We start from the raw sequence: 24704 nt of genomic DNA on the forward strand, positions 1-24704 counted from the left end.
GCGAGGCCTCGGGCAGTGGTTCCCAGGCTCCGGACGCGCAGCGCAAGGGGCGTGCCAATCAGGCTCCCGGCGGCCAATCAGGTCGCGTCCCGAGCCCACCGGAAGCCGGGCCGTAATCCGCGCCGCGCCGTCGTAAAAGCGCCGGTCTCCCCAGGCGACGGGTAACGCGGGAAGATGGCGGCGCTGGTGGCGACGGAGGCCGCGGCGCTCCCGGGCCCGGCGGAGGCGGCCGAGCCGGCCGAGGCGGCGGAGCTGAGCCGCGCCCTGAGCCGCCTGCTGCCCGGGCTGGAGGCCGACAGCAAGCTGAGCCGGCGGCGCGCGCTCGAGGCGCTGCAGCGCGCCCTGGAGACGGCGCGGCCCGAGGCGCCCGCCGCCGACCCCGCCGCCTTCCAGGGCCCCTGGGCCCGCCTGCTGCTGCCGCGCCTGCTGCGCTGCCTGGCCGACCCGGCCGAGGGCTGCCGCGCGCTGGCCGCGCACCTGCTAGACCTAGGCCTGCGGCGCGCCGCGCGGCCCCGCGACGCCCTGCCACGCCTGCTGCCCGCGCTCGCCGCGCGCCTGGCCGGTCCCGACCCGGCGCACCGCCCGCCGCCCGAGCCCTGCGAGGAGCTGCGCCTGGCGCTCGTGCAGCTGCTGCGCGTGGCCGTGGACCTGGGCGGCGCCGCGCTCGCGCCCCACCTGGACGACGCGGTGCGCGCCCTGCGCTGCGCGCTGCTCGACCCCTTCGCCGCCGTGCGCCGCGAGAGCTGCGAGTGCGCCGCGGGGCTGGCGCGGGCCACGCCAGGTGCGCGGGGAGGAGGAAGGGGGCGGAGGGAGGAGGGAGGGCGCGGGGGAGGGGGGTGCGGAGGGAGGGGGCGGCGCCGCACCTCCCGGCCTGGCCTGCGCGGTCCCCTCCTGGGCCCTTCTTTCCTCCTGGACGCCTTCCCATCGCCCTTCTCTCAACGTGCAGAACCCGCCGCTGAAGCTCGAGCGGGTAGGGGACGGGCCCGCCCCTCGCGGGGGAACACGCTTTGAGAAACAGCGCTCCAGTCTTTTCATCCGCATTTCTCCGGGGTCCCCTGTCTCCTCCCGGCGTGGACCGCTTTCCTCCCAAATGGAGGAGGCCGCTCCTCTCCCGCCTCCCATCAGTCCATCCTCCCTTGTTTTAGAAACGCTAGGCTCATGGACATCCCCTTCCCTAAGCAACCGTTCCCGCGGCATCTGGCCCGGGAGCTCTCCTCGCCGTACCAGGCGGGGGCGTGACGAGGTCGGGAAGGCTTCCCGGAGGAGAGAGCCCCGAAGGGAAGGTGGGTGCTGGCGGTCAGGAGGGACCCAGGCTTGAGGAATAAGGTCGGAGCAAAGAGGAGGCCCAGGTGACTGAGTTCAGGGAAGGAGGGGCGAGGAAGAGCGGCTGGTGGGGGTTGAACTTAGTATTGGGTGCAGTGGGGGGCGGGGTGTGGAGCGGGGGCCTGGTGGAGAGGGGTTACAGGGATGGCCATGGAGGGAAGGGCGCCAGTTAGGGGCCATCCCCAATCTGTCATTAGGGGCCCCGGGCGTGGGCAGGGCAGGGCAGGGCAGTCTGCCAGTGGAGATGAAGGAAGAGCCGGGCGTAGGTAATGTCAGGTCAAGGTTGGATTCAGGTGGTGCAGATCCCAGTGGGGCTGGGGAGCAGCTGGACTTGGACGGGAGATGGCCGGTGGCATTCCCGCTGTTAATGCATTTCTCGTCACCCTCGACCGCCTCGCTCCCCTGTGCCACCAGCACGATGCCCTGCCTCGTGCTTCCCAGCCTTGGCGCCGTTCCCTGATGGACTGTAGGTTTCAGAAAGGCGGCCACACCTTGCTGCGCCAGCACAGAGCACGGTGGTGCCTGCCTGGAGGAGGTGCTCCCCCCCAACTCCACACCGTCCCCTCTGCCCACCCACCCTGGGGGGCCCTCTCCTGTGGATCCCGGTCACTGGGCAGCAGTAGACCAAGAACTCGCTCAAAGTACCACAAAGATAATGACCTGTAGACAGGGCTCCAGCAGCGGCAGGACTGAGGCCAGAGACCCAACACCAGAGCGCCGGCCTGGCTGTTGTATATATATTTCAGCGAAGGAGGGAAAGAGAAATAGAAACGTCAATGATGAGAGAGAATCATTGATTGGCTGCCTCCTGCACACCCCCCACTGGGGATGGAGTCTGCAACCCAGGCATGTGCCCTGACCAGGAATCCAACTGTGACCTCCTGGCTCATAGGTCAATGCTCAACCCCCGAGCCCCTCTGGCCAGGCTCGGCCTGGCTGTACCGAAGACCCTTCCAGTGCTGAGTCCTAAAGCAGGCAGCACTGGTCCCGCTTCCCACAGCAGAGCTGGGGGTCTGGCTTGGGCACAGCTGGGGGGGGGGCTGGGGCAGGGTCTCCCTGGCTCAGTCTCTTTCTCTTGGTCGGCGTTCTCAGGCTCTTCCCCCAGCCCCCATCTTCAGCTGAGGGGCTCAAGCCCCAGCCTTTTCCCCTTGGGCCCCAAGCCTGGGTCGGAGAGGTGCTGCTCCTGCAGCAGGGACCTTGGTGGGGGAGGGAAGGCCCCAGGGGCAGTGGCCTGTCCTGGGGGTCCACGCACTGGGCAGGGGCTGCGGCCCACGGAGCAGCCCACTCACAGGCCTCCCCGCCCCGCAGACCACTTCCACATGCAGTCCGAGTCTCTGATCGGCCCCCTGATGCAGAGCATCTCGCACCAGCACTGGAAGGTCCGTGTGGCTGTCATCGAGGCCACGGGCACGGTCATCCAGTTTGGCAACGGGAAGTCGGTGGACGACGTGCTCCCTCACTTTGCTCAGCGGCTGTTCGATGATGTCCCGCAGGTAACGGGAGGCCCCTCCTCCCAGGAGCCAGCGGGCCTGCAGGCTGGTGTGCGCTGGCGCTGGCACTGGCTTTTCTTTAAGATGTTACACCAGACGCCTTGCCTCAGTCCAGGTGCCCGTTTCACTGCTTCCAGGAACTGGGAGCTGAATTGTCTGAATACATTTGTTACTCCTCAGCCCGAGTATGCGAGGAGGACCGTTTCCTCTTAGGGGAGGAGGGAACCTCAGCTGTGTGCTTCTGTGTGCAGAGGCGTCTTCCACGTCCCCCCTCTGAGGCGGACTTAGTGGCAAACCGGGCCTGGGAGGACAAGGGGGGTCGGGCCTCACTCTTCCCTTTGGGCTTTAGGTCCCGTTGAGCGACAGACAGACAGAGATCGGGATGCTGGCTTTCTTTGTTGGCAGAAGCCACCTCAGAGGGCGTGTTCGCTTATAAAACATCCCAAGGGGCAGAGGAAGCCTGCGGCGGGCACGCTGTCTCCCCAGGGGAGGCACGTGGAGGGGACCCCGTGCTCCCAGTCACGGGAGGGGGAGGCTGCAGCTCCAGGCAGGAATCCTAGGGTAGGAGGCTCCCCTGCTGTGGGCTCTAATGCCCCTGGATGGTGGCATGCCCCCCCCCCCCCATGGTGGAAGGGTTAGCCCCGTGCGTGGAGCCCGGCGTCCCAGCCTCTCCCGTGTCTCGTGTCACGTCGGTGCTTTCCCTGCCCTGCGGTCTGGAGCTGTCTGTGGGACGGGCTCAGGGTCACCCAGCTGGAGCGAGCCTCCGGCCAACCTGGTGGCCCCAGGCTGCCTCCCGCCCCAGGTGCACGGCGTTCTCCCCGTTACTTTGCTTTGGTTTTTTGGTTTGTGTTTGTGGTTAGTGCTTCCCCATTGATTTTTAGGGCGAGTGAGAGAGAGAGGGAGAGGCAGAGAGAAACATTGATGGGCTGCCTCCTGCACGCGCCCTGACCAGGGTCTGGGCCAGGGAGGAGCCTGCAACCCAGGTATGTGCCCTTAACTGGAATCGGACCCAGGACCCTTTGATTCGCAGGCCAAAGCTCAGCCAAACTGGCTAGGGCTTGTTTTAGTTTTTTGAAACACCTCTATTAAGCTGTAATTCACATAACATACAATTTATTTAACGTGTTCAATGTTTTTGATATATTACATTATTTTTAAATTTCTGGTAAAATATATGGAACGTGCCCTGGCAGGCGTGGCTCAGGGATTAGAGCGTTGGCTCGTGCATCAAAGGGTCTCACGTTCAATTCCAGGTCAAGGGCACATACCTGGGTTGCAGGTTTGATCTCTGTCCCTGATCAGGGCCTGTGCAGGAGGCAACCAATCAATGTGTTTCTCTCACATCAATGTTTCTCTCTCTCCCTCTCTCTCTCTCTCTCTCTCTCTCTCTTTCTCTCTCTCTCTCTTTTTCCCTCCCTTCTTACCACCCTACCCCTTCCTTTCCTTTCTTCAAAAACCAATGGGGAAAAATCCTCAAGTGAGGATTAGCCCATTACACACACACACACACATACACACACACACACACGGTAAAATCTGCCGTTTTAATTTTTTTTTGCTGCTGTTGTTCATCTTGGACCAAATTCCTGGCTGTGAACTCCATCCCAGGGGCCAGGCGGAGCAGGGCTTTAGCCAAGCTACAGCTCTGCCCCTCCTGCTCCCCTCACTGGTGACTCGGGCTCTGCCCTCAGGGAACTACACCTGGGCACCGGGTGTGTTTTGAGCTCCTTTCTTCCCTGTGGTGCGAAGGTAGGTAGAGGTATGCCCGTCACCGTTACAAACAGCAGGACTGGGGGTGCCCGCTGGGTTCCCCAAGAGTCCCAGCAGGTCGCCAGCAGCTGGTTTAAACCCCCGTGGCCCGCAGGTTCCCCCCAGAACACTGCAGGCAGCACTGTGCTTGGGGTGGGCGGTTCGCTCTCCAGCGGGGGTCGGGCCGGAGCATCGACCGGGCCCGGGATTGGCCGGCAAGCCGGCGAGCCGAGTGAGCACCTGGGACCCGGGCTCAGCCCTGGCCCCGGCCCAGAGCTGTCCTCCGTGACCGTGCCCCGCACGTGCCCTCGGCGCTGTCTGCCCAGCTTGAAGCTTGCTTCTGCCCCGCAGGTCCGGCAGGCGGTGACGCGCGTGGTGGGCGGCTGGCTGCTGGCGCTGCGGGACCGGTACTCCTTCTTCCACAAGCTCATCCCCCTGCTGCTCAGCAGCCTCGATGACGAGATGCCGCACATCGCGTGAGTGACGGGGCCGACCACCCGCCCCCGCTGCTGGTGTCCCTGGGGGCTTGTTGTCAGGGACCCGTCTTCCCGAGCCCGTCCCTGACAACAGTGTCGTGTGCTCACGGAGCCCAGCCTACCCTTGGCCTGTATGTGTGAGGTCACGTGGCATAAAAGGGCTCTGTGGTTTTTTAAATGTAATTTTCCTACTTAATACTTTGGGCACAGACCTCAGTCAGCTCTTGGTGCTGTCGGTAAAGTGCGCAAGCGCCTGGCAGTCCTGGGCCGTCCTCGGGACACTCGGCACCGCCCTCCCTGACTGTCCCTGTGTCTGTCCGTCTGTCTGTCCGCAGGCAGGAGGCCGCCAGCCTCTGGGCGGAGGCCGGCCTGCAGTGGCAGAAGGAGAACGAGGAGGACCTCAAGGACAAGCTCGACTTTGCCTCCCCCCCGCCTGCCCATCACCCCTCACCAGGTGGGTGCCGCCTTCCCGGACGGTGACGGGTGGGGCAGCCAGAGAGCCTGTCCTAGGAGAAGAGGGCGAGCCCAGCATGGAGCTGGAGCCGGGCCTGCGTAGGGCTCGTCGCTGGGTGCCTCCCCTCCCGGCCAGTCTGTGTGTCTGTCTCCACTTGAGGGACATCTCGGTCAGTCATGTTGGTGACGTCCTGTGAGGCCAGCGTCCCCGCCTGCACACGGGTTCTGCGTGACTGTCCTCCCCGGGCAGATGCTGAGCCGCGGGCTGGGGCTGGGGCTGGGTGGGGGCTGCCCCGTGTGTGCCCGAGGCCAGGGCACAGTGAGGTGTGTCACCTTGTGGGTTTTGGGCAGGACCGCACAGGGTGTTGGGCTGGGTTCTCTGTCCTGTTCAGGGCTGTCGAGGCTTCTCCGCCGTCTCGGACCTGGTCCTTGGTCAGACCTGTGCTGTGTGGCTCCTAGGCCCCGTTTGTCCCCACCCGGCGGCCCAGCGGGCCCTGGGCTCCCTCCTCAGTGTCTCCTCCCCCCCACCTGCCTCCCTCCACAGCAGACAGGGTGCTGCTTCTGAGTCAAAACCTCTGCTCTCCCCGTCGTCCGAGAGGGCAGGCTCGTCTGTGCCTGCGTCCGGCACCTGGGACAGCTGTGCGGGTGGGTGACTGTCCTCACCTGTGAGGCGGACAGTCTGATGTGTGGCTGAGGCACAGACCTGGGCGGGGAACAGACCCGCTTTGAGAAGGTGACGTGACTGCTGGGAGGCACTGCACGCGGGCACCACGCCTGTCCAGCGGCACCTAGGCCAGGTCTGGTCAGGGCCGGCCCCTTCTGAGGACACAAGGTGTGAGGTGCCAGTCACGGCACTGAAATAGCCCTTGACAGCGAGGCCGCGGGCGGGAAGCTCGGCAGGGCCTTGCCGCTGTCTCCCCGTCGGTGTTCACCTGACAGTGCTCCTGGCCAGGAGGCACCCGGCACCCCGGCAGGTGTCTGAACGGCCCAGCAGGGGCAGGTGACCACGTCCCGGGCTCCTCTGCTGTGAAGTCGTCCCTGTGGAGACTGTTTTCCATGGTAACGCTCGAGGGAAAGGAAGCCCCTACAGCAGCGGCCACTAACCCGGGGGACCGGGGGGGGGGGGGGGGTGGCGGCCTCTAACACGGGGATGGCCTCTAACCCGGGTGTGGAACCGTCTCAGGAGGAAGCAGAGCCGCTGACTAGGTCTCTTGTAGCGCAGGTGCTCCCCATCCAGCACTGTGTCCTCTGTTCCCACGTCTGCCCGGAGCTCACTGCTCTGCTTGAGCTCATCAGGGTTCGGAAGGTGTCAGGAAAGAGCCTGATAGTTGTCAGAAACGTTATGCTGGGCGAAGACGGGGGCGGCCGCGGGAGGTGGCTGGAGGGCGGTGTGCTCCGAGGGTGAGGACCAGGGCACTGCCCATTGTGGGCAGGAACGGGACAGGCCTCCGCCGTCCGGCAGTCATGTCGCACCTGGTTCACGCTCACGGCCCAGGAGGGAAAGGGAGGCACCTGGCTGGGCCAGGTCTCAGGTCCGAGCAGGTGTGGCTCCTTGTCATTTCCCTGACTCCCATCTCAGTTGGCCCCTGGTCCCTGCACAGCGGGAAGGCCCACGCCGGCGCTCGGCACAGCGGAGCCCAGCTGAGCGCGCCTCCTGCCTGCTGTGCGGGCCTGGGAGTCGGCCTGCAGGCCTGCCGTCAAACTCAGGGAAGCAGTAGGAAATGGGTTTCTGTTTTCCTGCTGCAGCTAAATTCTGCTCAGTCTAACGCAAACAGCGGAGTCAGCTCCCTGCGCCACCCTCCCGGCCGGGCCCTGCTGGCCTCTCCCTCACAAGCTTTTTGGTTGTGAAAGTACCAGTTGTGTTTTCAAAGAGGAGGTTGGTGGGTAACTGCGCATCCTGGGCTCCTGCAGGCCGTCCGCACTCTGGGCGGACGCTGCTCATCCACACGCCCCCAGGCACCTCCCGGGACCGTTGTCACCACTGCTGCCGGGCAAAGGCCTCACCTTGTGTCGCCTCAGAATAACCAGCTCCGGCCCAGCTGGTGCCGCTCAGTGGATAGAGCTCAGTCTGCGGACTAGAGGGTCCTGGGTTCGATTCTAGTCAAGGGCACATGCCGTGTTGCAGACTGGATCCCCAGTAGGGGGTGTGCAGGAGGCAGCCAATCATTGATTCTCACGCATCTCATCATTGATGTCTCTCTCCCTCTCCCGTCCTCTCTGAAATCAATAAAAATATTTTTTTAAAAAAATAAAAATAACCCAGCTCTGCAGAGGCGTGGGGTGCAGGCGCTGGCCCTCACGCGTGGCCTGAGACAGTACGCAGCTGCTGTGGGAGGCAGCACGGTGGCGTCCCCACGTTAACTGCTTACATGGGCTCCAGGCACCCACGTAACACGCAGCGAGAGGAGGCCTGTCCACCCACCCGGGTTTGTGCGGGCGAGTTCCCAGCAGCCCCACCAGGAGTGACCAGGTGCCCACCAGCGGAGGGGCACACATGGGTCCCTGCAGGCACGCGTGTTCCTTGGCCATGAGGGGAATGGAGTTCTGACACGACTGCAACATGATCTCAGACACACGCTCAGTCCAAGCAGCTCGCGTACATGACGTCGCTAGAAAGGACAGTGCTGAGCTTCACGGTCACTTCTCGTCTTTTCCATCTAGAGACGCGCCCGGGGCTGGGCTGTCGGGAGCTGGTCTTCAGAAACCTCTCCAAGATCCTCCCCGCCATCTGCCACGACATCACGGACTGGGTGGCGGGGACCAGGGTGAAGGCTGCGCGGCTGCTGGCGGTGCTGCTGCTGCACGCGGAGGACCATGCCACGCAGCACCTGGAGGCCCTGCTGCGGACCCTGCTGCTGGCCTGCGCCGACGAGGAGGGCGCCGTGGTCAGCAGTGTGAGTCCCTCCGACCTCCCCGCCTTCCCGCTCCCTCCGTGCGCTCTGATTGGGCGGCGGCAGCACCTAGGGTGGCAGCCGAGGACGCAGCCCCACCGCTGAGACCAGACACCCCCCGTCCCCAACCCCCAACGCCCTCACCCACCCCATCCCGCTCTGTGCTGTCCTCTGAGGTATCTGGAGACACACAGCCTGGGGGTGGGGGGTGTTCTCGCATCCCCACACCCTGGGTCACCCAGCTGTGCGGCGAGCTGTCCCTCCTCACAGCCAGGGGCTCCAGGGCCTGGGCCCTGTGCAGTGGCCGCGTTAGGGACCCCCCCAGAACTGAGACTCCCACCAGCCAGATGCGCTGCCTGCACCCAGTGGCATCACCTCTGCTCAGGGACGTTCTGAGCACAGCCCGGGCCTAATTTGGGCACCGGCCCGAGAGGGCCCAGGGCTGTTTCTGGTTAGAAAGCAGACATGCTGGGGTGGCGGCCCTCAGCCCTTGGCTTCCTCCGCAGTGTACCAGGTCCGCAGAGCTGATTGGGACGTTCGTCAGCCCAGAAGTATTTCTGAAGCTGCTCTGGCCAATGCTGAAGAAGTCGCCCTCCGCCTCCGGCCTCCTGGTCCTCGCCGCAGTCATCCGGGGCTGCCCGAGGGAAGCCCTGCAGCCGCACCTGAAGGCCATCACCACGGAGCTGGCCGGGGCACACATCCGTCAAGGCTCGGAGAACGTAAGTGGGTGGGTGGGGCGCCGTCCTGTTATCCAGGAACATTTTCATGATCAAATCCCATCGCATGCGCGTCTCTGGATGCGTCCCAGCCCCGTCCAGGCCAGGCCAGCATGTCGAGCCTCGAGACTGGCACTCTGCTCCTCTGGACAGACCTGTGTCCTGCACCTCCATGTGGGCAGAGGCACCCTGCCCCACCCCAGACATGCGTGTGCAAGTGAGAGTGCATGTGCACGTGTGCATGTGTGTGCGAGTGTGTGTGTGTGTGTGTGTGTGTCACACGTCCGTAGGAAGGAGGTGACGTTTCCTGCTATTACCTTCAGTAGCGGTAAGAACAGGCTGCGAGTGTCTTGCAAGAACAGCCTGAAATTTGAAAACTGGTGAAGCCGAGGGGCCAGGGCGCTGGGAGCTGCAGGGCTGGGCGTGGTGCCTCGGCCCCTGGTGTCTGGCTGAGCCTGCGCCTGGGCTCCGTGCAGGAACGCAGCCTGGGCTTTGGAATGTGTCTGGTGACAGGCAGCGGAAGTGAGGAACGGATAACACGGGTGGCTCACGCCGTCTCGCGGACACGCGGGGTGCAGGGGCCTGGGGCTCGGTGGCGTTGCAGGAGCAGCCCCCTCTGTGTGTGGGCAGATGCTGAAATTCCCGGTTAGGTACGGAGAACTGCCGTGTTTCCTCCAGGCGTTGCCATGGTCACAGCAGGGCTCCCGTGCTAAGGACGAGCCGGTCCTAGACAGCAAATTCCTTTTTATTTTAATGAATGTCCCTCACGTATACGTTATGTTTATATTTAACAATTATGGTAAAATGGCCGCTCCTTAAACACAACACTATGTTTATGTTTAGTATAACTATTAAAGTGAACGCTCCTTAAATATATGTGGTAGGTCATTTTAGAAACTAGACAAAATCACATCCTCAGAAAATCAATCAGCCAGCCCAGGCCTAATCGGACTGTGGGAGAAGTCAGGGTCAGGTGTAAGCACCAAACGGCTCCAGGGCTGGGCGTCCAGGCCTGGCAGGCCGTGCTGACGGACCCACCCAGCCCCCCGCCACCTTGTCCCGCGTTCGTCGGAAGCCGTTTTTGTCCCTAGAGTTTTATTTTTATGACAATGTAGAAGCACAGAGGGGTTTTCAAATGCACAAAAGCAGAACAGAGCAGACCTCCAGGGCCCGTCACAGGCGTCACTCGCCGGCTCTCGCACTCCAGTCTGCTGTCCGCCACCTTTTTCTTGAACTTGGGGAGGAGCTGAGGTGTTGTGAAGCAAATCCAAGATGCCCAGTCATTTCACTAGTGAATTCTCCATCACGAGTTGGCATCACTAACACATAAGAACTTCTTAAAATGTGCGTAAAATACCATCAAGCAGTTAATGAAATTAGCAAGAATGTGTTTGTTCCCAGTTGTTCCGCTGGCCATTGTAAACAATGCCCTTTATGGTTGGCACACTGGACGCCGTGGCCGGGCACCGCACGTTGTTTCAGTGGCTCGTGGTGGCCGTGTCCATGGCCCCGTGAGGTGGCCGTGGCCCAGGGACCGGGCTGACGGGCTCCCGCCCTGTTCACAGCTGCGCTATGGGGAGAAGCTGCTGCAGTGCGTGCAGGCGCTGGTGTCCACGTGTGGCGAGGACGGCCGGGGGTGCGGCCTGCAGCTCATGCAAGTGCTGGTGACCGTGATGGCGCTCCCGGGGGCTCCGGGCCTCGGCAACCAGGTGAGCCTGCTGGGGACCCCGCTGGGCTTTGTGGGTGACGATGCCAACCTCTGACAGATGGAATCACGACTGTCAATCTCACAAAGATGAGAGACGCACCCCGTGAGCTGGCCTCGGATGCCCAGGACCTGGGTGCCCTCCAGTCGCCAGCTTCCGGGTCTCGGTGAAGGCACCGAGTGTGGGTATCGCTGCAGGGAGCATGGAGGAGCGTCCTCGCCCAGACCAGACCTGTGGTGGCGCGGCTGATGCACACGCACAGCTAATGCACGTGCACACGCATGGCTGACGCACACGCACAGCTCACGCATGTGCACACGCACGGCTGAAGGCTGCAGAGACGCCAGTGGCGTGACTCCCTGTGTAAGGTTCAGGCGGCTGCGCTGTCTCGGCCTTGCCTTAAGGCTGAGAACACGGACGTCCGTCCCCGTGAGCCCAGGAGCTGCTGCTCTGAGAGCCGAGACGGCCGGCCTGCGGGACCGGCTCCTCCTCCCCCTCCTTCCCCGGGGCCTCTTCAGCTTGGCTTGTTTCTAGCAACCGCCTTCAGAGGCCATCTCCGTGGGCAGTGGGCGTGAGGTCACAGCCGTGGGCTCAGGTCTGCAGACAGACGTGCCGCCGTCCCCGCCCACGGAGAAGCGGGAGGGGCGCATGGGGGCACCCGGCCTCCCTCACCCTCTGTCCAGAGCAGCAGTTACTGTCGCCCCTGGGCCTGTCGGGGCGAGAGCCGAGCAGAGGACACGGGGCGGGGGTGGGGGCGTCTGCACTCGTGTGTACCAGGGCCGCTGCGTCACTGGGGGAGCGGCCGGCCCCTGCAGCCCAGGCCTGGACGGCATCCGCGGGTTTGCACTCTCCTCTCGGGGACACGGCCTGAGTGGGCTGAGCAGAGGAGGAGCTGGACCCCGCCTGTGACGCACCCCTTCCAGCTTCAGGAGACCGAGGCCGCGCTGGCTGCGGTGGAAAGCAGTGGCGACGGCCAGGACCTCTACCGCCAGCACGTGGGCCCCCTCCTGGAGTGGCTGGGCGGCTCCCAGCGGGGCTGGACGGCTCATTCCCCGGAGCTCCTGCAGTTCAGCGTGCTCGTCGCCCACGCAGGTGAGCCTGTGGCCCAGTGCCCGCGCTGTGCTGAGCGAGGAACAAACCTTAATTTTTGAAATGCTGAGAACACTGTGCTGAGCTGGAGTGTAGCTAAGTCTGCTCAGCACGCGTGTCCGCGGCTCTCGTTGGGCAGAGCCCAGCGTAGGCGGTCGGGTTGAGTGGCTGCCGGTGCCGGGCCCAGCTGTTCCCAGGTTCTCAGCCTCCGGGCCGGGCCTTTCCTGGACGAACGGGGGGGGGGGGGGGGTGGGGAGGCGCTCTCGGTAACGGAATTCCAGCGATTTAGTGCCAGGGGGGCGGGGGGAGGGGTAGCCAGTGTGCAGCTGTGAGTGTGCGAGCCGTGCGTTCCTGTGTTGGTGCCGTCAGTTCATTCCTGTGTTCGTGTCCGTTCGTCACCGTAGTGCTTCCCTGAAGCCCCTCCTGCCCGCCCTGTGCCTGTCCTTCCCCAGGCGGGTGGGAGCCTGGGGCAGGTTTGTCCTGTGTGACAGCCCATCAGCCCATCCCTGTCCCCTGCTGCTCTGCAGGAGTGTCCCGTGCCACAGGGCCACGTGTTCCCCAAGCAGGTCCACGCGTCAGGTGCTCCGGGGCTCACAGCCCAGATGGGGTGCTGGGCAGGTGTCCGGGGAACAGCCTGCATCGTGGCAGGAAATCCAGGGCCCGGGTTGGCTGCCCCGAGCGGCCTCCTAAAATCTGTTCCTGCTTGCAGCTTAAGCTCTTCCTCACGGTGGTGGCCTGATTGGCACCTCGGAAAACCAACTCTTTGGGGCCACAACTCACATTCTACCCCAGAAAACACTGGCCGCACAGCCCAGTCACCTGACTGTTTCCTCTACTCCCTCTCTGTGTGCGGGAGTGCGTGCATGGGGGGTGTGTGTGCACGTGGGGGCCTGGGGCCTGAGATCCTGGCGTGGCATTCAGGGAATCCCATTGTTTCTTTAGTAATTGACTTTTGCTGATGTTTAATACGTTGCTTAGCTTTAATTTTTAATAATTTGGAAAAACACAAGAAGTGAAAGTTCACAGACTGAGTGATCAGGTGAGTGGGGGCTCAATGTTCTCGGTGACTTTTCTTTGGTAATCACGTCCATGATGGGGGGGTCGCCCCCGCACAGGGGCTGCTCCCTGTCTGGTGGGGGCTCCCGCCTCCACGGGGACAGGAGCCGGCTGCTCTGTTCCAGGCCCTGCCCTCGGAGAAGCGCTGCCCCAACTGGTCCCCGTCCTCCGGAGCTGCCTGCAGCCGGACAGAGACCCCCAGATGCGCCTGAGGCTCCTCTCCGTCCTGTCCCGGGCGCTGCTGAGCGCAAAGGAGACCGTGGACTCCCAAGGGTACGTGGGCTCCCCCTCGCCCGCCCCACGCTGCCCCCGCCTCCCCCACGCGAGTCCCTGCTGCAGCGGCTCCTGCAGGGGAGCAGTGAGTGCCCCGCACAGGGAGGCGCTGCTCCAAGTCGCTCTGGTGCCGTCGTTAAGATTCCACTGAGTGGAAACGTTCCCGGGAACATTAACTATTAACGTCTATTAGCTGTGCTCAGTGTGAAAGGCCTTTTGGCACCTTTCCACCCAGCACGGAATTGATGGAGCCGCAGTGGTGGGGGAGCCTCGAGAGCCTCTGGCTGCAGTGCGGCTGCAGGGCTGGGAGCGGCCTGTGGACTCCCGTCTCCTGGGGGGCAGAGCCTCCAAGGGCCCCCGACCTCTGTTAAATCTGCAGAACTGGGTAGTGGCTCAGGTGGACGCCGGGAGCTGTGGGGACCGTCCCCAAGGGAGCCCTGCTTGTCGAGGCCGCCGTGACGTTTCCACAGAGGAGTGGCCGCCCAGGCGCCCTCCTCACTGCCACACGGACCCCTCTCCGCTGGGCCTCCAGCCAGACGTCAGTCAGGAGCTTCGGTTTCCGGCTTGTCTGCAGAAACCGGGCTGAGGAGGGACCATGAAAACACACCACGTGCAGCTGGACAGTCGGCAGGCCTTCGCGGGGTAACCTGAGGCCGCGTGAGCGCCACCCAGGCGCTCACCTGGAGCCGGTGCCCCGCGGGTCCGAGGACACTCACCTGCAGACCAGCGGCCGAGTGTGGACGGAGTTCTTAAAGGAAATTGTGCCGAGCTTCACGCTGGAAGGAACCGGTGTTGGGGGAAGGAAGTCTGCGGTTCAGTTCCTTAGGGGAAGAGGCAGGGAGCAGGTGGTTAGATCTTTAGGGCTGAAAAATGGCGACGGTGATGTCACTGACTCGCTCATCGGTCAGCCCTGCTCTGGGGCGAGGGGCTGGCTCCCATCTCCGCAGACCCACGAGTCCGCAGGCTCCGCGGGAGCGTGAGGACATGGTCCCGGGATGAGCACGGCCGTTTCCGGGGGTCGCCCTAAGGTGGGGTGGCCCCCTTTGTGCAAAGCACTCAGAACGACAGCGAGCAGGTCCCCTCGGCCGGGCTTCCTGAGGGCTCTGCGGGGCGCGCCTGTCCGTGCTCTGAAGGAGGGTAGGCGAGCCCTGCTGCTTCCCGCCAGGTGCGTCCGTGTGCAGAGCTGGTGCTGGAGGCGGTGCTCACTCCGCAGCCCTTAGTGCCTCGAGGGCAGGTCAGGGTGGGACGCAGCGCAGGCCACGGCCCGGCTCCTGGAGGCCAGCGCTTGGCCCTCGGGTCCTCCAGCCTCCTTAGGGCCGCTCAGCACAGGACGCTCCTGTCAGCACTGCCCAGGGAGCCGCAGCTCTGCTGACGGTTAAAGCGCATAAGTTGTCCTGAGCCAACACCCCTCCAGACCTGCGCCCTTCCCTCCGTCCTCGCTCTGCAGTGCCCCTGCTGGAGGCCGCAGCCCTGCACCCCATCTTCCTGAGCTCTTCGCAGTGGGGCAGAGACATGAGCCACTTTGGGACCCTGGGGAAGGAGTTGCTTGTTCAATAGCCTGTGTTTGGTCCCTGAGCGGAGGCCAGGGGTGCCGTGCGGAGGCCGGGGTGCCGTGCAGAGGCCGGGGGTGCCGTGCGGAGCTCGTCCCAGGTGTGGAGGGAGCTGGCGCCTGCCGTTCGGACCCACCAGTGCCGGGCTGGGTCTGGTGTGTGGTGTCCTGATGGCGTCGATGTGGTGGGTCACCACTGAGAGGCAGCCCACTGCTGAGTTGGCAGGACCGTCCATGTCTCTGTGTCATTGCACTTGGGCTCCCAGGCGCAGGCCTGGGGTTCCTGACTGAGGAGGGCTGTGGTCGGACCTGTAGGCCTGTCTCTGTAGGGTCGTCACACGTGGAGTGGCCGCGGCCTCCTCCCTAGAGCCGGAGGAGTGACGGGAAGCTGCTCGGAGCAGCGAGGGTCCTTGGGTCCTGGGCTCCTCTGGGCTCCGGACCCAGGCAGCTTTTAGGAGAGTCCAGCAGGGGCCTGGGGACTCGGCCCAGCCGTGACCACGCCCCCGCTTCCTCTGGGAGCAGAGGACCCGCTCTGGCTCCGTCTCTGCTGTCTGTTTGGCTTTGTCCCCCTGGGCCGGGCGGCTCCCCATGAAGGGCCCATCCTCACCTGCCTCTGTGCCTCCTCCAGGCAGCTGCACCGCTACCTCGACACCGTGGTCACGGACATCCTGGTCCCCAACCTGCAGTGGCGCGCGGGGAGGACGGCCGCCGCCATCCGCACGGCCGCCGTGTCCTGCCTCTGGGCCCTCATCAGCAGCGAGGTCCTGTCGGCCACACAGGTGCGGCTGGGGCATCCTGGGCCTGTGCGGGTGGGGGGCTGCGGCGGTCTCAGCTGCCGCCCGGTGCTGAGGGTCCTCTCGGGAGGGTGTGGTCCTGGGGGAACGAGTTGGTGGGAGGCAGAGTCGGGTGTTTTCCTGTGGTCATTTTGGGGGTTCTCTTAGGTTTGCACATTGAATGTTCCTCTTTACAAGATAATGATTGTAGTCACAGGAGCCTGACCAAACGGGACCTGCTTCCTGCACTGTGTGTGCCTCTCCCAGCTAGCAGGGGGTTCAGGGAGAAGTAGGAAGAGTGTCCCCAGGGGCTCCCCTCCTGTGGGCTCCACCTGGCACCGGGACAGCCTGACTTCAGTTAAAATGCCCCAGGTTTGCTCTGACACGGCAGTCGCGCTAGGAACTGTGCGGGGTTTGTGTCTCAGTGAGACTTTGTGAATAATGATTTTTAAAAATCAACTGACCAAGTTAAACAAAAATTATTCAAATTATCTAGATTTTAAAATCCAGCTTCAAGTCTGCATATGTGGAAATTTCAAAATAGCATCCAGACCCCATTGTATTTGCACCAAAACCCTGCCCGTGGTTACGGCCGGTGCGTGCCGGCCAGTGCGTGCAGGTGCACATCACGCCCGCGTTGGTGCTAGCAGGTGGAGGACGTGCGGGAGACCCTGCTGCCCCCGGTCCTGACCGCCCTGGAAGAAGATTCCCAGATGACCCGACTGACCTCCTGCCGAATCGTGAGCGCGTTCTTGAAATCCTCTGGTGGTGCGAGTGAGCCAGATAAATTCATCAAGATTTATCCTGGTAGGACATTCTTCTTTCCCAAAGCATTTGCATATATTTGAGAGCTGTTTTCTTTTACTGGAAAATCAGAAAATGCTACTTTAACTTCCGGTGAAGTTGGCATTAAGAGGCCAACTCATCAGAGACAGATAAAAGGTCACTGAGTAACTAACTCGGGGAACAAGGCAGATGGGCCGGACGTGGGTGCGAACGGCAGAGGCAGGCGGATGCTCAGGTGCCCTCAGCAGCCAAGGATGCAGCCCTCGCAAGGCAGGGACCCCTGGGTGCAAGCTCAGGCCTGGGCGAGGCGTGCCCCGCCCTCGACTTGAAACCCGGTGCTGCTGCCTCTTAGGAGCCAAAGCACCAGGGGGGTCTCAGATGCGGGAGCCAGGCCTCGCCCCGCCAGGGGACTCCTGAGCCCAGGAAGTCCTGCCTCAAGGCCCCAGGAAGCGGGGACCGAGCTTCTTCCGTCCCCCCCCCGAGAGCAAGACGCAGGTTACCCCCCTCAGAGTTACCTTCCAAAATGGGTGTGAGGTCCTCAAAGGTCCATGGATGGCGCCCGTTACACACAAGCTGAGAATCAAAACGGCGACGGAAGGAAGAAGGGTCGTGGGAAAAGGAATCCGCTAGGAAGTGCAGGGGGACCCGTGGGCTGAGGCCCAGGGCCCAGGGCAGCTGCCTCGGGGGCAGGGCTGGGGAGGGGATGCCCGGGCCGGGTTCCTGTTTCTTAAACTCGTTTTCATGCTCTGCTGGCTTGCCACAGAGACTGCGTGATTTTTAAAGGATTCCTGGGGATGAAAAATAGTTACTGAGACTTAAAACTTGGGGCACTGGTAGCGATGGACTGAACCTGCTAGACGGTGCGAGGTTGAGAGGTCGTGACCACGTCTGAGGACCCCCGGCCGCATAGGCTGCGCTGTCCTGCCACACTCTCGGCCCCTGGCGTGTGGTGTGTGCCAGCGCCTGCTGAGTCTCCACAGGACGCCCAGTGGTGGGGGCCGGCGTTCTTGGGGGGCATGTGAAACAAGCGTGTGTTCGATCAAAGCCTCACCGTGAATGGTGAGACCACAGTTGGGGGGTGACTGTCGCAGCAGCAGCCGCTGGGGCTCAGCAGGAGCAACGCTGGCTCTGCTGGCAGCTGCTGTGTCTCGGTCCTCATCTCCATCCCCAGAGCCTCGGAGGGCGGGGCCCGCAGACGCCCCCCCCCCCCCCCCCCGCTGTCTGCTCGTCGGGGCGGGTGGGTGGCCAGGCCTGGCCTGTGGGTGACGGGCTTGTGCGCAGACGAGTGCAGAGGAGCTGGGGCCGCGGCGGCATCCATGGCGTCCCCCCAGCACCTCGCACTGGAGGCCTGGGTGCAGGGCGGGGTCTCTGGTGCAGGGCGGGGTCTCCGGTTTCAGGATGGGGTCTCCCGGTGCAGGGCGGAGACTCTGGGTGCAGGGCAGGGCCTCCGGGTGCAGGGCGGGGTCTCCGGGTGCAGGGCGGGGTCTTGGGTGCAAGGCGGGGCCTCTGGGACCAGGCCAGCACCTGCGCAGACCCGGGCCCACCTGCGCTGCCCTCCCTCCAGAACTCCTGAAACGGCTGGACGATGTTTCCACGGAAGTGAGGCTGGCCGCCGCCTCCGCCCTGGCCGTCTGGCTGGAGTGTATCAGGAATGACGGTGCCGAGGCCTGTTACCAGCGTGACGTCCAGCACCTGTACAAGGAGCTCCTGGTGTACCTGGATGACCCCGACAGCGCCGTGCAGGACGCAGTCTTGGGTAAGCCTTGTGGTGACTCCTGTGCCTGTTTGGGTACAAACCGCTCTACGTGGCTGAGTGTCAGACGGGCGCACAAGCACAGCAGGCAGGGCAGTGGGGGTCCCTCAGGGCCACTGGACACCCCAAAGGATGCTGGTCTTTGTGTGAGGCCAGTGATAGTTACCGTAATAGAAATTAAAATAGAGTAAATTTTGAGATATTTATTAATTTGTTAAAAGTAACAGGAAACCCGCCCTGGCCAAGTTGGCTCAGTGGTTGAGCATCGGCCTATGAACCAGGAGGTCACAGTTCAATTCCCGTCAGGGCACGTGCCTGGGTTGCGGGTTCAATCCCCAGTAGGGGGCGTGCAGGAGGCAGCCGATCAATGATTCTCTTTCATCATTGATGTTTCTCTCTCTTCCTCTACCTTCCTCTCTGAAATCAATGAAAGCATTTTTTTTTTAAATGTAACTGGATGCCCACTCTATAACGATAAAAGCATAATATGCTAATTAGACCGGATGACCTTTCCGACGAAACCAGGCTGCAAGGGAAGCCTGGGTCCCGGGTGCCAGAGGGAAGCTGGTGCTGGCAGCCAGGGAAGGAAGACCTACTCTTGCACGAATTTCGTGCATCAGGACTCTAGCATTAGCATAAATAACGTGTTTCTGCAAGATGTATTTTCCAAAAACAAATACTGAGCAAGGTGTCATTGTTTTATGTGTCTGTTGCATGTGAAACGTTTTAGTTTGATGTAGTCCCATTTGTCTATTTGTCCTTTTGTTGCCCTTGTCTGAGAAGACATCCAAAACGATATCGCTAAAGGGTTGTCAAGAGCTTCTGCCTGTTTTAGGGTTTCAGGTCTTACATTAAGTCTTTGACCCATTTGAGTGTGTTCTTGTGTGTGATAGAAGGTGGTCTGATGTCATGTGTTTTGCATCTATCTGTCCAGGTTTCCCAACACCAGTTACTGAACAGACTCTTAACCCCTGTGTGTTCTTGCCTCCTGTGTCACGGGTTGACCCTGGGCACTGCTCCGTCCCAGGGGCCGCGTGTCTGCTGTGCCCGTGCCACGCTGCCACGCTGCTGGGACTCTTGTTCTGGGTTACTGTTGACTGGTGGCACCTGGGTATTTGCTGTTTTACAGAGGTGCTCCAGGCGGGCAGCGTCCTGTTCCCCGACCTCCTGGTGCGCGAGACCGAGGCCGTCGTGCACAAGCACCGCTCCCCCACCCGCTGCGAGCAGCTGCTGCAGCATGTGCAGGCCCGGCCAGCCGCCCCGTGACAGGGCTCCGGGCAGGGCCGTGGGTGCCACCGCCGCAGGTGGGCACCAGCACCAGCCCTCGTCCCCGCTGGCTGGGGTCAGCGGCCTACACCCCACAGCAGGGCGCCTTTGTCCACAGCCCAGGACACGAACAGGAAGACTCTGACAGCAAGAATGTATTTCCTAAGGAAAATGGCGGTGTTGTGGGACGATGTTTCAAACCCGGCCATTTCTGAAATAAGGTTCTCTGAGTGGCTCTGTATTTTTATGTCCTGTTTATAGTTCATCGAAAGGTCAGCCAAAAGCCTACAGCTCATTGGACATTAAAACTAAATGTCCACTGCACACTGCAGGCAGGCCGCGCCCGCTGGCTCTCTCTGCGCTCCCGGCTCTAATCCTGCCCCATCTGCTTCAGTGCCACCAAGGGCGTTCCTGACCAGTAAAAGCCAAAGGGATTTAAAGTTTTCATTCTTTCTTTGGCTTCTGTCTATTGACATTTCAGTGAACAGACTTAAAGGAATTTGAAATCTTAAGAACTGTTAGTGAAATTTTGCCCATTTAAAATATACTGGAACTTAAAATGTTTTATGGACCAATTCAGCCAGAATCTTTCCTTAGGTCAGTGATGCTAACAGTGTTGAAAACGGAAGATTTAATCAGATTCTCGTTGCTCTCAGGAGCAGGAAAGTAAATTCTACTTTATTCTCCAGCACTTTCTACACCCAAGTGCCTCAAAGATTTCATTTAAAGTGGTTATTATTTCCATAAGCCAAATGCTATATTTTCTAACAATCAAATGTTAACATTTATGCTTTGGTGTTTGACTTAATTAAAAATATTTATTATAATTGCCTGTCTTTATGTGTTTTGATTATTAGTTGAAATTTTTAGAAACCATTCATTTTTTCCTTATATTTAACGGGGGCCTGTGGAGGGAAAGGGGTGGTCACTGCTCGCTGCAGTGCCCATTCTGGACACCAGGTGGCAGGAGCTCCCGCGAGATGGCAGGGCATCAGCAAGGCTGCTCTGGGCTCTGGGGAGGCTGGGTGATGAGATGGGGACAGCAGCCTGCAGAAGGGGTGCGATCTGAGCGCACACAGCCCAGGCCCCAGAGGATGTGTCCCTGGCTCCATTGACATCACCCATCTGTGTCCCCTGCTGAGCCGTGTCTGATTGGTGGCTGCAGGAATGGAGGAAGCCCTCGGGGATGGGCTTGCTCAGGCATTTGTTCCCAAACTGCCCTTTGCCTTCTGTCTCCTCTGCCTTTTCCCTCCTCCGCGTCACATGGGAACCTGTTAGAAATGCCAGTTATTGGGCCTCAGCCCAGACCTCCTGGATCAGAAGAGGTGGGGCCCCGTGGTCACCTGGAGGGGACTCTGATGCCCCTAAGGTGGGAGGACCCTGCCCGAACCACCACGCACTTTCACGTCCAGCCTGAAGACCCATCTTCTGTTTGGTCAGCCCTTAGAGGTCACAGGAAGCACCAATCAATGGCAGTGAGCTTGGCTGAGAGGACAACACACTCAACTCGCCGCCACCTGTTTTGTTGATGGTTTCCTTCACTTGCAGAAAATTTTTAGTTTGTTCTGGGCACATGCGGGAGGCAACCAGTTGATGTTTCTCTCCCTTCCTCTCTCTAAAAATATCCTCAGTGAGGCTTTAAAAATAAAGTTGTAAAAATAAAGTCTTGTTGAGAAATGCAAAGACTTGTACCCTCGTGTCCACAGCGGCTTTGTTCCTGACCCAAACAGGAAATAGTGCAAATGTCCACCAACAGCTATGGATGGGTAAACAAAGTGTAGTTTATCCACCCCACAGAATACTATTTATTCTGCAACAAAAAGGAGCAGAGGAGGAAGGCACACCGATGGGGCGGAGCTCACAGGCCGAGCTGTTGGTGCTTTCCCGTCACCGCGTCCACAGTGGGCATCTGGGGCCCGTCCCTGCTCTCCACTGTGTGAGTGACGTGGTGTCAACTCCTTCATAACAAAGTACTGCAGCCCGCGAGAGCCCAGAGGGAGAAGAGTCCTCGCAGCCGGGACAGCACATGTTCCCTAAAGGTACGTCTTTCTTCCCGACTTTTCCGATCCTCCAGGATTCTCTAAACACCGTGCCATCCCGACCTCCAGGCGTTGCCTGCGTGATGTCTGGTGTGAGAGAAGCGAGTACTGGATCTTGGCATGGAGTGGTGGCCTCTGGGTGGCACTTCTTCTTCGCTGTTGACGCCTTTGAGGCACATGATTTTAAAAGCATTTTAAGAGGCCACGGCAGTGCTGCTGTGGCACCCGCGGCGGCTCAGACGGGCGCTGCAGCCTGACTCTGAACGAACCTCAGCCTCGCACCCAGGGCCTCGGCCTCCTCGCCATAAGCAAGTGATGGTGCCGGGAGCTGGCAGGACACTGAGGCCGGAACCGTGCCCGCAGGGCGTCCAGTGCTGGAGAGTGTAACCGGAGGAGGCGCGCGGTGTTGGCGGACAACGGGAAGCTGCAGACGGAGGGATCCAGTCAGAGTCTCGGTGTCCCTTCCGTCCTGAGCGGCGCCTTCGTCCCAGTTCGTGTTCGTTTCTTTCTGTTTCCGCTCTCCATCCTGTTGCCGTTTGGCGAGGATTGAGCGCGAAGAGCGCTGTGACCACGAGACACTGCTGACCTCTAGGTGCTGCTGACCACTAGGCGCTGCTGACCTCTAGGCGCTGCTGACCACTAGCGCTGGTGACCTCTAGGCACTGGTGACCTCTAGGCGCTGCTGACCTCTAGGCGCTGCTGACCACTAGCGCTGCTGACCTCTAGGTGCTGCTGACCTCTAGGCTCTGACCTCTAGGCGCTGCTGACCACTAGGCGCTGGTGACCTCTAGGCGCTGCTGACCACTAGGCGCTGCTGACCTCCAGGCGCTGCTGACCACTAGCGCTGGTGACCTCTAGGCACTGGTGACCTCTAGGCGCTGCTGACCTCTAGGCGCTGCTGACCACTAGGCGCTGCTGACCTCTAGGCGCTGCTGACCACTAGCGCTGCTGACCTCTAGGCGCTGCTGACCTCTAGGCTCTGACCTCTAGGCGCTGCTGACCACTAGGCGCTGGTGACCTCTAGGCGCTGCTGACCACTAGGCGTGATCCGGGGAGGGTGCACCCCGAGCGGCCGCAGGCGTGCGTTCAGGCCCCATGCGCCGGGCACGAGGTGCGTTTACAGCGTCGGATCAGCTACCTGCGCCCGTCCCTACGGGAGCATCTCGGGGTTTAGTGCGGGGACAGCCGCGCTGGCCACGACCCGCAGGTGCCCGGCCGCTGGACTCCGAGGGCCGCACAGCCGGTCCCAGCGCCGCAGGGGCGCCCAACCCTGACGTCACACCGAGGGTCCGTCACCCCGAAATCTGAGACACCGCGAGCCCAGATCAGGAATCGCTCACTCGGGGCTGCCGCATGCTGCGGTCACAGGGGCCGCCGGCACCACCTGCATCCGCCCCGGAGCCCGGCGCGGCCATCCAGGGTCTCAGCCCTCGCCAGCGCCTATCGCGTCCCGACTCCCAGTGCGTCCCGCCAGGGCGCATCTCCCGCTCGCAGGCCCGGCCGTCGTTCCCAGCTGCCCTCGCGGCAGGGCAAGGCCGCGGCCACGTGACCGGACTCGGCCAATCGGGGCTGGCGCGGCGGGCATGCGCAGAGGTGCGCGGCGTGTTGTCCAGCGACGGTGCCTCCCGAGGGCAGCAGGTTGGCCCCGCTCGGCGGACCGCCGGTTATGGGTTCACTTCAGCGAGACAGACCACCGGCTCAGAATTTAAATGTAAGAGCCTTTGTTAAGCTGGCCAGCTGACCGCAGTCACAGCACCCTGCCGAAGCAGAGGCGGAACTGCAGCCCTGAGGCCAGAGGTACAGCATTTTTATTTGCAAAAACCACACAGTTACAAAGCCTTGTTTACACAGTCAGTTCCGGACACAGTACGGCATCATTACCTTCCTATCGCCATGTTTGAGGAGCAGCGAGTACAGCAAATGGACACGGGACCATGAGACCGGATCTCAAGGCCTGACCTGACCTCAGTACCTTCCTGTCCGTGTGTTTTAGGAACAGACAGCACAGCGCCCGTCTGGCCGAAGCGCCGGACATGCAGCCCAGCGCACGCCCTGGGCCCGGGTCGCTGCGCGTCCCCCCGGCCCGAGCCCAGCGCCCCTCCCGGACCGGAGAACCGCCACCCCCCCATCCTCCCGGGCAAATGGCGGGCTCGGCCGGAAGCGTGACGAATACCAGCGCCTCGGACCGTAGCTCCCAGTCACGTCCTCGAGTCCACGGGGCGGGCACAGCCCTTCCTCAGGGCCGTCCTGGCCGCGGAGGCGAAGCCACAGCAGAGCGGTCACCGGCGCCCCTGACCGCGGGCAGTGAGAGGCCACCGGCGGCCGTCACAGCAGGTCCCCCCGGGACACGCGTGAGTCGCAGAGGGGCGTGGTGACGTCACGGGGCGGAGCACGCGGTGCCCCCAGGACTCGAGACGCCGCCCTCGCGGGGAACCATCACCCATCACCGAGCCCAACAGGACGCTCTGCAGCGGGACAGCCACTCCCCGGGAGGGCCGGTTCGGGGGTCCGTTCCGAGGGGCTGCCCCGCCCCTGGTGGCCAGAGACGCGGGCCGACTGCCTGAGCCGCCCGATGGGCAGGACCGGGAGGCGGACACCCCGGGCAGCGTGGGCTCCGGACAGAGTCTGCGTTCGTGGCGGCAGTTGCTGTGGACCGAGCGCTCGGCTCCTCGCTCCCCGGACCATCAGGCGTTAAAGCCTCATCCCGGTGACGGCGTTGGGAGGGGGGCCTCAGGACCAGCGCCCTTGTTTCTACAAGAGCCCGGCGTTCCCTCGTCCCTCCCATCACCGAGGACACGGCGCGAAGGGAGCCATCGCCGCCTCCCGCGGCTCCACCGGACACCGCGCCTGCGGGGCCTGGACGGGCTCCCAGCCGCCAGCACTGACACGTGAACCGCAGAACCGTTTGTGGTTTATTTTGTTATTTTATAGCAGCCCAAACGGACAGAGAGGATCGTGCCCTGCCCTGACACTTGTGTTAAAATTACATAAGATGCTCACGTCAGGGGAAGCTGGGCAAAGAGTAAGTGGAACTCTGCTTTCTGTATTTTTGCAAAATACAGGTGGGCTAGGGTGGCTTCACCCCTCCGGGGACAGATGAGCAAGGGACTGAAGCATCAGGGCAGGCTGGTGAGAGGCTGGTGGATGTGCCAGGATTCGAACCTGCAACCTTGCGTGCACAGGACGAGCTCCAACCAGCTGAGCCGCCGGCCAGGGCCACGTCCATTGTCCAGGGCAGTGGACCATGTGATGTCCCTACCGTGAGTGTGAGTGGGAGTCCGTCCGCCCAGCACTTACCGGGTTAGCCAGGGAACGC

The 24704-nt window shown here is 62.0% G+C and overlaps 1 protein-coding gene across 7 annotated transcripts; it reads left to right on the forward strand.

Moving 5' to 3' along the window:
- The first annotated feature begins 138 nt into the window (after window positions 1–138).
- On the forward strand, window positions 139–20176 carry DNAAF5 (dynein axonemal assembly factor 5). 7 transcript variants are annotated; one of them, XM_036313841.1, is made up of 14 exons: window positions 139–781; window positions 947–970; window positions 2632–2816; window positions 4914–5038; window positions 5374–5492; window positions 8153–8385; window positions 8889–9101; window positions 10664–10807; window positions 11728–11896; window positions 13075–13222; window positions 15400–15550; window positions 16192–16351; window positions 17895–18086; window positions 19213–20176. In XM_036313841.1, the coding sequence occupies exons 1-14, from the start codon at window positions 175–177 to the stop codon at window positions 19347–19349; spliced, it is 2607 nt and encodes an 868-aa protein (XP_036169734.1). In that variant the 5' UTR covers window positions 139–174; the 3' UTR covers window positions 19350–20176. The 7 variants fall into 7 exon arrangements, with proteins under 7 accessions (XP_036169734.1, XP_036169735.1, XP_036169736.1 ...); XM_036313842.1 differs by having other exon boundaries at window positions 16195–16351; XM_036313843.1 differs by lacking the exon at window positions 947–970.
- The last annotated feature ends 4528 nt before the right edge of the window (window positions 20177–24704 follow it).

The sequence above is a fragment of the Myotis myotis genome, unplaced genomic scaffold, assembly GCF_014108235.1.
Source record: "Myotis myotis isolate mMyoMyo1 unplaced genomic scaffold, mMyoMyo1.p scaffold_m19_p_6, whole genome shotgun sequence".
NCBI lineage: Eukaryota > Metazoa > Chordata > Mammalia > Chiroptera > Vespertilionidae > Myotis > Myotis myotis.

Excerpts from the sequence above, each read along its gene's own strand:
- DNAAF5 (XM_036313841.1), top strand. The coding sequence starts at position 175 with ATGGCGGCGCTGGTGGCGACGGAGGCCGCGGCGCTCCCGGGCCCGGCG. Across the intron at positions 5,039-5,373 it reads GACGAGATGCCGCACATCGC|GCAGGAGGCCGCCAGCCTCT; the intron begins GTGAGTGACGGG and ends GTCTGTCCGCAG. Across the intron at positions 10,808-11,727 it reads CTCCGGGCCTCGGCAACCAG|CTTCAGGAGACCGAGGCCGC; the intron begins GTGAGCCTGCTG and ends CACCCCTTCCAG.